Source organism: Berghia stephanieae, chromosome 8 (genome assembly GCF_034508935.2).
Source record: "Berghia stephanieae isolate SIO BIC M18660-M18661 chromosome 8, UCSD_Bste_1.3, whole genome shotgun sequence".
In the NCBI taxonomy this organism is placed as follows: domain Eukaryota; kingdom Metazoa; phylum Mollusca; class Gastropoda; order Nudibranchia; family Aeolidiidae; genus Berghia; species Berghia stephanieae.
The window spans coordinates 33,375,307-33,387,806 of record NC_088367.1 but is presented as its reverse complement, the minus strand read 5'-3'; the positions used below and the strand labels follow the sequence as shown (position 1 = coordinate 33,387,806).

The 12,500-nt window shown below is 36.7% G+C and overlaps 1 protein-coding gene across 11 annotated transcripts in view; it reads left to right on the top strand.

Moving 5' to 3' along the window:
• The window catches only part of LOC144978539 (ras and EF-hand domain-containing protein-like), a 119,124-nt gene that overhangs the window by 18,455 nt on the left and 88,169 nt on the right, over positions 1-12,500 (top strand). For all 11 annotated transcript variants that reach the window (XM_078924749.1, XM_078924745.1, XM_078924742.1 and 8 more), the window contains exons 2-3: positions 9,926-10,398; positions 11,960-12,109. In XM_078924749.1, the coding sequence (XP_078780875.1) occupies positions 10,199-10,398; positions 11,960-12,109 (350 nt within the window). In that variant the 5' untranslated portion in view covers positions 9,926-10,198. The remainder of the gene's footprint in view (positions 1-9,925; positions 10,399-11,959; positions 12,110-12,500) is intronic.

Below are 12,500 nucleotides of genomic sequence, written 5' to 3'. Positions count from 1 at the left end.
GCAATGTTTACTTATTTTCAGGTCTGATTACATAATTTGTTCTGAGCTCATTAATTGTAATTGAAATGAGTAAACCTTCACTTACTACTGTGGATTTTTTTTTCACACCAAGTCATCGGGACTGACCCCAAACAGTAGTAATGACCTGATAAAAAACGTCGGTGTCTCTTTATTATGGGATAATTGATTTATAAATATATTTATTATATAGCACGATTTTTGGACCATAACAGTTGGTTGGTGGCATGGGACTATAACAGTTGGTTGGTAGTATGGGACCATAATAGTAACAGTTGGCAGTATGGAGTAATATGGCTGGTGGAAATTATAATAATATTATTATCTCTCTACAAACGAATTGTAAAGAAATCCTTGAGTTATTGTTACTGTGCTGGAATGAGTTCTTTTCATTCGGATGTCATGGGTAGGTTTTACATTCAGTAAGCTTGAACTGTGTTGTTTTAAATTGGTAATTAATCTATTTAAAAGTCTTTATAGATAGAACGAAGTTGACATCACTCAGGTCTTTGTTATTGTTTTTTGCCATCCGCGTTTATGAGTAATTCTCACTAAACTGTATTAACCAGACTATAAACGTCCATGGTTACACATAGTTTTGTGTGCTGGTCCGTTATATTTCCGATGGCAATGTTGTGAGCTTCTTAGCCAAGCGCATGCTATCCATAGGTAAGAGTAGTGTTTACTTATTTTCAGGTCTGCTTACCAAATTTGTTCTGAGCTCATTAATTGTAATTGAAATGCTCTCAAACCAACGTAGAATATCGTTGTCCATTACAACCAGATAACACTCAATCCATAACTGTGTTGGGTTATCAGACATAAAAAAAAATAAGCTTTTATATAGTGCAATATCCACTAAACGTGCTCAAAGCGCTTTACAGGTGGTCCCTGGTCAACAGCAACATTTAACAAGTAGGACTGGACATGACGCCTGTTAGGCGATATTACAATTTTTCGGACAAAAACAACGCTGTTAACGGCCAGGTACTCATTTTACACCTGAGTACGGTGAGAGAATGTGAGTAAAGAGCCTTTTCCAAGGACTCAACTATGCGCCGAGCGCGAGGCTCGAATCCAGGACCTACGATCCGAAAGCGAGTGTCATACCACTAGACCACATAGCCGCACATGCAAGTCTGCAGTGCTTTAAAAAAACAAAAAACAAGTACGTTTGTTTTGCTTTGATTTGTTTTTGTTTTGTTTTTCCTTTTTTCCTTTGTTGTTGCTTTACCTATCCGACCGTTTTCTTTGTCATGTAAGAAAGAAATATTTTAAAAATTGATTTTACAAGACTGAATCTGGACTGGACTTAAATCATAAGTAGATATTTCATAGTCTTCTCTCCGATCTTGATATTAATTTAGGTTATGGAATAATTTGGAGGCAGCTGTTGGTAATTGTCGTCGTGTTTAGAATGTTCTTAATATAATTTTGTTGTAGACTGAATTTTAATCATGAATGAATGAATAAATGATTAAATTGAATGGGCAACTGACTGACTGGCTGACTGATTGAATGAATGAATGAATGAATGAATAAATGAATGAATGAATGAATGATAAACTGAAGTAATGAACGACTGACTGACTGGACTGATTATATATATATATATATATATATATATATATATATATATATATATATATATATATATATATATATATATAATGTATGTATTAGTAAACATTCGAGTGCTGGGTGGGGTTCCTGACCCCCCTTCCCCCCCCCCCCCTCCCAAAGTGGGCAGGGAGGCACTTACTGTCTTCTGTCCCCCTTTATCTGTTTTCCAACATGCCTTCTGTCTGTGTCTTGGGATGAGATTCCTTGGTTTTGTCCTGGCCCTGGCCGAATACCCTATCTGGGAGGGGAACAGTCAAATGGAGAGTTAGAGTTTTGGGAGATTATATTTTTTTCCTTGTAAATCATCCCTCTGATATGCACTGTATTATTTTCCTTTTACATATGTACGATTTGTAAACAATTGAGTGTTTTCCTTTTGGCGGCGGCATGTGCTTATGTCTAGATGAGACATTTAGTGAACTCAAAATAAGTACACTGATAGTGTGCTCTTGGAATCTACACCTGTTTCCTATTTGAACCAATTCATCTTTGTCTTGTCTCTTCTTGGGTGGTTTAATTGTAATTCTAGAACTTTTTACTTTCCCATTTACTTTTCTTCCTTTTAACTGGCGCTGACATGACCTAAGCGTGACGCAAGTACCATGAAACCCTTATAAACAAACAAAAACATTGCTTCAATGGGGACGATCTATATTATTTTCCAAGTAATCGAGTCATTGGTCACATTGCAAGCTATTCTAAAAATGACCAAGCTACATTCATTATATTATAGACTGTTCACAGTTATCGAAATATCCGATATCAGGATATGTCATTCTTTTCAGCCTGACCCATGGGTATGTTTACAACTTTCATAAAACAAAGCAGCGTGTTTACATCTATTTTAAAAAATCCAATCGTTTGACAGCAACTAATCATGTGATGATGACTCGGGTGAATGAGAATCTATCTATAGATCGCTGTCATTAAGTCGTTGGTGTTCAATGTTACAATTCTTAAGGATAAGTATTGAGTAAATGTAAGCTCCACTTTATTAAACGAAGACATATACTGTGGACGTTTCGGGTTTCCTCTTTAACAACAAAAATTGATCTTTAAATTGAGGTTTTATATTGCGCAATTTCCACTAAACGTGCTCAAAGCTTTACAAGGGACTCTGACCAATTTCCTTTTTGGATGAATAAAGTACATTATTATTATTATTATTATTATTATTATTATTATTATTATTATTATTATTATTATTATTATTATTATTATTATTATTATTATTATTATTATTATTGACATTTAACGTGTAAGACGGACATGACGCCTGTTAGGCGATATTACAACTTTTTTCGGACAGAGACGTCGCTGTTAACGGCCAGGTACTACTTATTTTACACCTAAGTACGATGAGAGAATGTCTTTTCCAAGGAGTCAACTATGCGCCGATCGAGGCTTGAACCCAGGACCTTCCGATCCGAAAGCGAGTGTCATACCACAAGACTACATGTAACATTGGAGTGTATACTTCATAGCGCGATACTTTGCTTGTTCCTGGGTTGTTGCTGTCCAAATATGGGCATTGATAGATTGCTCATGGAATCCTCTCTTCCTTATTTTTACTGTCATTCATCTCTTGAGGGACAGCGTGGCTCAGCGGTACGATCTTTGCTTCGTATCCGAAAGGTACTGAGTTCGATCACCCGCCTCTGCGTTGGCTGTGTGGCCTTGAGCCCTAGCTCAATTTACGGCGCTGCACTGCAGCTGACGCCTGGGTTATTCCAGTCTTCCCTTGGAACAGACCCTAGAGAAAAATTTCCCCTATGGGATGAATAAAGGGAATCTGATGAATGATATCTTATCTTATCCTGTTTGTCTTATTTTTTCCTTTGGTGCCTTTATTTTCAAATCTTCCACTTTTCCTTTTTCGTCTACCTTTTTAATGGCCTGGAATGACCTAAAAATGTATCGTGCGCCGTAAAACCACTAACAAGAAAAAATAATCAGAAAAAAGGCAACAACACCACAACAACAAAAAAAACAAAAACAACAAAAAAAAAAACCAAAAAAAAAACAAACAACCAAACAAATAGAAGAAAAAACCCCCAAAAAACCCCTAGCTTTGTCGTGTGATGTTAATAATGAAAATAAATAAAATTCCCTTTATTCATCCCATAATGCGTCTCCTGGGTCCATTCCAAGGAAAGACTGGAATAACCCAGGCGTCAGCAGCAGTGCAGCGCCGGAAATTGATCTAGGGCGAGGTGACTTGCTCAAGCTTAAGGCCATACCACACAGCGCAGCGACGTGCTATCGAACTCGATACCTTTCGGGTACGAAGCAAAGACCGCATCGCTGAGCCACGCTGAATATCACACACATGCAATCATCATGATATACTTATTCTTCAGCATTGAACCTGTCATTTGATTGGAAGGTCAGAATCTGACCTAAATTATGTCATTTTTACGTTTTAATTAAAAGGAATATTTGCAGGGAAGTATAATTCATAACATTTATTTAATTAAAATAATTAAAATTGAGCTTTATATAGCGCAATATCCACTAAATGTGCTCAAAGCGCTTTACACCTTTACACCTAGAAAGTCACATATTATTTAGAATTGCAAAGCTTGGAACGACGTACACTTATTTGCAGGTCTGATAACCCAATTCATTATGGGCTCATTGTTGTAACGTAAATATTTTAAATATGACGCAAAATATTTTCCTTTACAAAAATGTTAAACTAGGCTCATAATGGGGTTCGGATGTCAGAACTGCATATGTGTATACGTCGGCTTGAAGCAATTTGACAAAACAGGATTCTACAACCTTTACGAAATTTTTATAGTTGTATTAAAATAATAAAAAATATTTGTTATTACGCAACATCTTGTGATCTAAATCCCTGATATTAGTATTAACCTAACTACAATGAAACGCGTAGGCTAATAATTTAAATTCCGACTTTGCTTTGATAGTAGTCTGTCGTACTCTGGAAAAACCCGTATTTTAAAATTTGGCCAGAAAACTCGTCCTTCAAATATCGATCGATTTAAATGATCTTGGCAAAAACTCTCAAACCTGGGAATTCTCGAAATCCCAGGTTTGAGAGGATTTTTTGTTGTTGCCAAGATGAGGGTCATTTAAATCGATTTTTATCTGAAGGACGAGTTTTCAGGCCAAATTTTAATATATTGGTTTTTCTAGAGTACAACAATAGTGTATTTAAATCTCGATATGGTTGCCTTAGAAAAATTGACTAGAGGCTTAATCCGCTGAAAATGTCTTTTGAACACCTTTATGCTTTTGATCGGATATTGAAACATTTCGATATATATATATATATATATATATATATATATATATATATATATATATATATATATATATATATATATGCGTGTGTGTGTGTGTGTGTGTGTGTGTGTGTGAGTCGCGTATGTTTGTGTGTGTGTGTGTGTGTTCTTTTTCCCCCCCGATTATAAGTTTACAGTGATATTGTGTCAGTGCGCGCATGCGCGAGTTTAAGATGTATGTACAAACGTATTGGATTTTAGATATAAAGCTTAACACAAATCAGCCATACTGTGGAAAAAAAAAACCCCCCAAAAAAACACTTTATAAATTTTGGCCAGAAAATTCTTCCTTCAAATATCGATCGTTTAAAATGGCTCTCATCTAGGTAAAAGCTCTCAAACCTAGGACTTCCGCAAAGTCCCATGTTTGAACATTTTTTGAGGAGATGAGGGTCATTTTAATCGGTTGATACATGAATGATAACTTTTCTGGACAAAAATGTTTTAATGTGTTTTTCGGAGTCCGGGTAGATATTGCGATTCATCAAAGGATAAGATTTGGGTCAATGACTCAAATGAAATCAGGATGGTGGAGCAACAAAAGTATTATACTGTTCTGTCGTTGTCTGATTAAAAAGCTTTTTATTTTTTCATTTTGATTAGAAAACTTTTAAAACAAAAGATCGATCGATTGAGATGGCCCACACCGACGTGTACATTTATGCAGGTCTGACATCCGAACGACTTATCGACCTAGTTTAACAGTGGACAATACTTTGCATCATTTTTTTTTGAGATTTCCATTACAACAATGAGCAGATAAGGAATTGGGTTATCAGACCTGTAATATGTGCACGTCGGCTCACAACCTCGCAAAATGGCCACACCAAAAAATCCCAACCCCGAGACTTCTTACCAAGGCGTGATAGAAGACGCCTCAGCGTTGAGCCTTTTTAACTTTTTCGAGAAGTTGCGGGTCGTCTTTACCATCCATATGCTATGAAATAAAAATTTTCCGGCCAACATGAAAAAGGAAAATAAATGTGTTTTGCCAAAATAAGGCAGGTTGATATGAAAGCTGTGGTAAGCTGCCTGCCGTACAATGAAAAAAGAAAACACGTTTTTAAAAAAAAAATTGTCCATAAAACCTATCCTTCAAATATCAATGGATTTAACTGACCAACAAGATGTCAAAATCTTTCAATTCTGCGACTTCAATGAAGACTTGGAGGAAGTCCCAAGTTAGACAGTTTTTGACAAGATGGGGGTCATTTTAATCCATCGATATTTGAAGGACGATTTTTCTGGCCAAAATTTTATAATATGTTTTTATTTTCCGAGTAGACTACGAAGAAGCTGTGGTAAAGTGTTTGTATTACTGCGGCGGGGTTCACAATAAATAATATAATATTAACATAATTCATAATGTAAATGGTACTGTAGGCTATATTAAAATAAATACACACCGTCGATGTTACAGATTATAGTGTTTTAATATAGTATGTTTATATTTCTTTGGAGTATTAGAGGAATTGGAACTGGAGTTTAATATAATGTTAAAAGATCACAGGGAGAGTAAGGTTAGCGTGCCATTTCTTTTTGGACGTGACGTAAATGGGGACTGTCTATAAAGAGAACGAAGTTGACGTTCCTCAGGTCTTTGTTATTGTTTTTTGCCATCGTGATGATGAGTAATTTTCACTAAATGATTAACCAGACGACAAACGTTACACATAGTTTTGTTGTTGGTCCGTTATATTTCCGGATGGCAATGTTGTAAATGTCTTAGCCAAGCGCAGACTATCTATAGATAGAATGAAGTTGACGTCAATAGGATCTTTGTTATTGTTTTTTCCATCCACGTTTATGAGTAGTTCTCACTTAACTGTATTATCCAGACTATAAAAGTTCAAGGTTACACATAGTTGTGTGTGTGCTGGTCCATTATACTTCCGAATGGCATGTTATGAGCTTCTTTGCCAAGCGCATACTATCTATAGTAAGAAGGAAGTTGAACTTACTCAGGTCTTTGGTATTGTTTTTTGCCATCCACGTCTAGGAGTAATTCTCAATAAACTGTATTAACCACACTATAAACGTTCAAGGTTACACATAGTTTTGTGTGTTGGTCTGTTATATTTCCGGATGGCAATGTTGTGAGCTTCTTTGGCAAGCTCACATCATCTATAGATAGTATGAGCTTGGCTAAGAAGCTCATAACATTGTGCCATCCGGAAGTATAACGGACCAACACACAAAACTGTGTGTATCCATGAACGTTTATAGTCGGGTTAAAACAGTTCAGTGAGCATTACTCATAAACGCGGATGGCAAAAACAATAACAAAGACCTGAGTGACGTCATCTTCGAACTATCTATAGATAGTATGCAGATGACGTCACTCAGGTCTTTGTTATTGTTTTTGCCATCCGCGTTTGTGAGTTGTTCTCACTAAACTGTATTAACCAGACTATAAAAGTTCATGGTTACACAGAGTTTGTGTGTTGGTCCGTTATACTTCCGGATGGCAATGTTGTGAACTCCTTGGCCAACCGCATTCTATCTATATACTATTTTCCACGTGCACATTGATCGTGTAGCCAAACATTTTTAAAACTCAGCCGGATATAACATACCAACACATAAAACCATGTGAAACCTTAAACGTTTATCGTCTGATTAATAGAAATCAGTGTGATCTACCCCTAAAAATTGCTGGCTAAATAAAAACAATAACAAAGAGCTGAGTGGCGTCAATTTGTTCCTTCTATAGATAGTATGCAGTTGACGTCACTCAAGCCTTTGTTATTGTAATTTGCCATCCGCGTTTGTGAGTGATTCTCACTGAACTGTATTAACCTGACTATAAAAGTTCATGGATACACACAGTTTTGTGTGTTGGACCGTTGTACTTCCGGATGGCAATGTTATGAGCTTCTTAGCCAAGCGCATACTATCTATAGGAAGGTCTAAAAGCCGTACGGAATTATGGATTTGATTGTAACATTATTGTAATGGGCAATATTTTGCGTTAGTTTGAGAGTATTTCCATCACAACAATGAGACCATAAAAACTTGGGTCATCAGCTCTGCCAATGTGTATACGTCGGATGAAATCATTGGCCATATTGTAAAATGCACTCAAAATGACCCCTGTATTTCGGAACTGACTCAAGATAGAGTCCATTACAAAAAAAAATGGAGTTTTTTATATAACACAATATCCACTTAACGTGCTTAAAGCGCTTTACAAGTGGTCCCTGGCCAACAGCAACATTTAACATTTAGGACGGGACATGACGCCTGTTAGGCGATATTACACTTTTTTTCGGACAGAGACAACGTTGTTAACGGCCAGGTACTCATTTTACACCTGAGTACGGCGAGAGAATGTGCGTAAAGAGCCTTCTCCAAGGACTCAACTATGCACCGAGCGAGGCTCGAACCCAGGATCTTCCGATCCGAAAGCGAGTGTCAAACCACAAGACCACATAGCACACAACAACAATGTTAAATCAAGCCAATACGTGCGTTATCAAACCTGCAACTGTGCGCGTAGGGCTGACTCGACTCCATGTCTCATGCGTTCTTCTTAGTTAAACTAGTTGAAATCCGAAACGTCTATATTATTTGTTTTTTTGAGAACTAAATTGAAGATTTTCTTCAAATTCGTTAAGTTAAATGAATTCAAAATATGTATTACAAGATGCTCAATTTCAATTAGAAAGAATACATTAAAAATTTATAGATAGTGTGCGCCTGTCTAAGAAACTCACAACATTGCCACCCGGAAATGTACGGACCAACACAGAAAACTATGTGTAACCTTAACCGTTTATAGATAGTTCAAAGATGACGTCACTCAGGCCTTTGTTATTGTTTTTGCCATCCGCGTTTGTGAGTTGTTCTCACTAAACTGTATTAACCAGTCTATAAAAGTCCATGGTTACACAGAGTTTGTGTGTTGGTCCGTTATACTTCCGGATGGCAATGTTTTGAACTCCTTGGCCAAATGCATTCTATATATAGTCTGGCTAATACATTTCAGTGAGAATTTATCACAAACATGGGTGGTAAAAAACAACAACAAAGGCCTGAGTGACGTAATCATCGTTCTATCTATATTCCGTACTGTCAAAAAATGGAGCGGTCTGAAATTTAAAACTCAAGCTGCTAAAGATATTATGAATGAATTTAAAAAATGCCCTTGATAGGGAACTTTTTATTTTTTAATACGTAGATGACTGAACATTCGCATCATGTCAATAATAAGAATGGATGTGTTTGTTTTGTTTTTTTAAACACTATTTTCTATGTTTTTATCTGTTTCTCTCTTTTCAATATTTTTATCTCAAATAATATGCAATGTGTAATGTCCAATACATTGTTACTTATAATTGAAGGGCAAGTAAGGAACACTTGGTCCATTTTAAAGCCCTATTACTGATATGATTTGATATGATATGATATGATATGGTATGATATGATATGATATGATATGATATGATATGATATGGTATGATATCAGATGATATGATATGATATGATATGAGGTGGTATTATATGATTTGATCTTGTATTATATGATATGATGTTGTATGATATGATATGATACGATATGATATGATATGATATGATATGATATGATATGATGTGGTATTATATGATATGATATGATATGATATGATATGAGATATGATATGATATGATATCATATTATATGATTTGATATAATATGATATATGATATGTGATAAGTGATATGATATGATATGATATGATATGATATGATATGATATGATATGATATGGTATGATATGGTATATGATAATATATGATATGATATATGATATGAAATGTTGTTTTTTTTTTTTTCTTAAAAACGTTTTTGAGCTTTATGCAGCAAGATTTGCATTATATTTCACGATCGGAAGTATAAATAATAGTGTTCACTTTGATGTGATGTCAGTTATATAAATGATGGTAATAAAATATGCTCATTTTTATAACACTTTATTATCATTTTATTCACAGATAAGACTTCCATGGCAGTTAGAGGAAACGAATTGATTTAACACTGAGCACTAGCACAAAGAGGAGAAGCAACAAGGAAGCCAAAAAAGTAAACAGCTGAGAACAAGAAAATAAGTAAATACCAAGAATAGTTCCCAATTTTTACTCACAATATTCAAGTTTTTAAAATATTCAGCGTAGAATTAATTGTAGTTTGAAAGAGAGGAGAAAAGAGGAATCGGAATCGGCCCTTGACCTTCTCATCAGAAGGTTGATTTGGAAACGATCCTCGGTATGGAAAATTCCGATCCCGAGGACAGACTGAGGCAGTTGTTTCAACAGTGTGACCTTGATGGGTCAGGGTTCATCGACAAGGCCGAACTAGCCTCCATCTGCAGCGAGCTCTCTGGCCAGGATTTGAGTAACGTCTTCAAACAGTTGGATCAGGATGGAGATGGGAAGATCAGCATTGAGGAGTTTGCTAAAGGATACAGGTGAGATGCTGGATTATGTTTTCTGATGTTCTTATGGGATGTTGATGTCGGAGGATGATGACTGTGATGATGAGGATGGTGATGATGATGATGATGGTGATGATGATGATGATGATGATGATGATGATGATGATGATGATGAGGATGGTGAATATGATGATGATGATGATGATGATGATGATGATGATGATGATGATGATGATGATGAGGATGATGATGCTGATGATGATGATTATGAGGAAGAGGAGGAGGGTGAGGATGACGATAATGATGGCGATTCCTCTTTATTCTAAAGTTTTACAATTCCAAATGATTCTAACAGATTTTTCTTCCTTTAACAGGGCAGTTCCGTTATTCCTTTGGCATATTATTCAAACCAATCACAACAGTACCACCCTGAGAACACTGTTTGATATCACTAGGTCGGTCTCAAAGGCAGAATAGATTTGATTTTTCCCCTCTTCACCCAGCAATCTGTTAGATTTAGCGCAAAGTACTTTGCAATAACCCCCCCCCCTCCCACCCCCCGAACCACCACCACCAAAAATAAATAAATAATAAATATATAAATAAAAAAATAAACAGGTCATTTAAATATATAGAGCATGCTAGCAATATCCACTAAACGTGCTCAAAGCGCTTTACAACAGCAACACGTAACATGTAGGACGAGATATGTTTGGTTATAAATACAATTTTTTTTTGCAGAAGAGACAACCCTATTAATGTCCAGGTACCCATTTTACACCTGAGTACGGTGAGAGAATGTAAGTAAAGAACCTTTTCCAAGGACTCAACTATGCGTTGCTCAGAGCGGGTCGAGAACCCTTGAAGCGAGTGCTTTACCAACTGAGCTATCGGGACCCCGGCCCCATATAGGGACTAGAGAGTTAGTTAAATTTCTAAAATTCTTTTCCTTTTTTTTTTTTGGTGAAAGGGTGTATGATACGGTGTCAGACAAAGGAAGATCTTTATCTTACACCTTATCTTACATCTTACACTACGATAAAAAAAGACCTCAAGCGCCTAGATGACACACAAGAACTGAGATGCGAAAAGGTTTAGAACACCTGAGATCATGACGTAACTATAGTCTCTAGTCGACCATGCCTGAGATCGTAGCCATCGTTATGTTATAGCCTGATACAGAAATCCAAAAGGACTGGCAGTTTGACGTCATTATTTGGTTTTTGCACCGCCTAGTGAGTTGTCGTTATTAGAGCTCGTGGAAACAAGTTATTTCATTGGTTGAACTATTGAATACAACTCACGATTTGTTTTCTTTTGTGGCAAAAGACTGGCATTTTGACGTAATTTTTTGGTCAGTATCAGGCCATAACTTGGCCAAGAAGGCCACGCTGAGATCCATCGCAGCAGACCGTCACCAGTGGAAAGAACTCACTCAACAAATCAGAGAAGCTGCCAAAGCATCCCAGTCCGAAGATTAGGAGGCGATTGACAATAAGTCAAGTAAGTCAGTTATCGTACACCGGCGTCTGCTCCCTATTTTCTCAATTTGATTGTTTCCTTTTTTTTTTTTTTTTTTTTTTTGGCTGTTCAGAAACATCGTCCTGGCACGGGATACGAAGACCAGGGAGTTGATGAGACAACGACTCCGGAGTGAAAAGTCTGAAGATGGCATGGTTGATGATGATCCATCTGTGGAAGAATTTGTAGGTGGTCTGGACGATGGGCTCAGTGCACTCTCATGGTGAGTCGGTCGGTTTGTCTGTCTGCCTGTGTCTGTCTGTGCTGTGCTGTCTGCCTTTTTGTTTGATCGTCAGTTTGATTGTTAGTGTGTTTGTCGGTTTGCTTGTTTGTGTGAAGCCGCTCAGTCGGAATATATTTTGATTTCAATCTGTCTCTTTTTTTCTTTGTTTGTTTGTTTTCTTTGTTTTTGTTAAACTAGAAAGAGCTGGGGTATTTTTCGGTTTCTATCTCTCTCTCTCTCTCTCTCTCTCTCTCTCTCTCTCTCTCTCTCTCTCTCTCTCTCTCTCTCTCTCTCTGTGTGTGTGTGTGTGTGTGTGTGTGTGTGTGTGACTATCTATCTATCTCTCTGGCTCTCTCTCTCTCTCTCTCTCTCTCTCTCTCTCTCTATATAT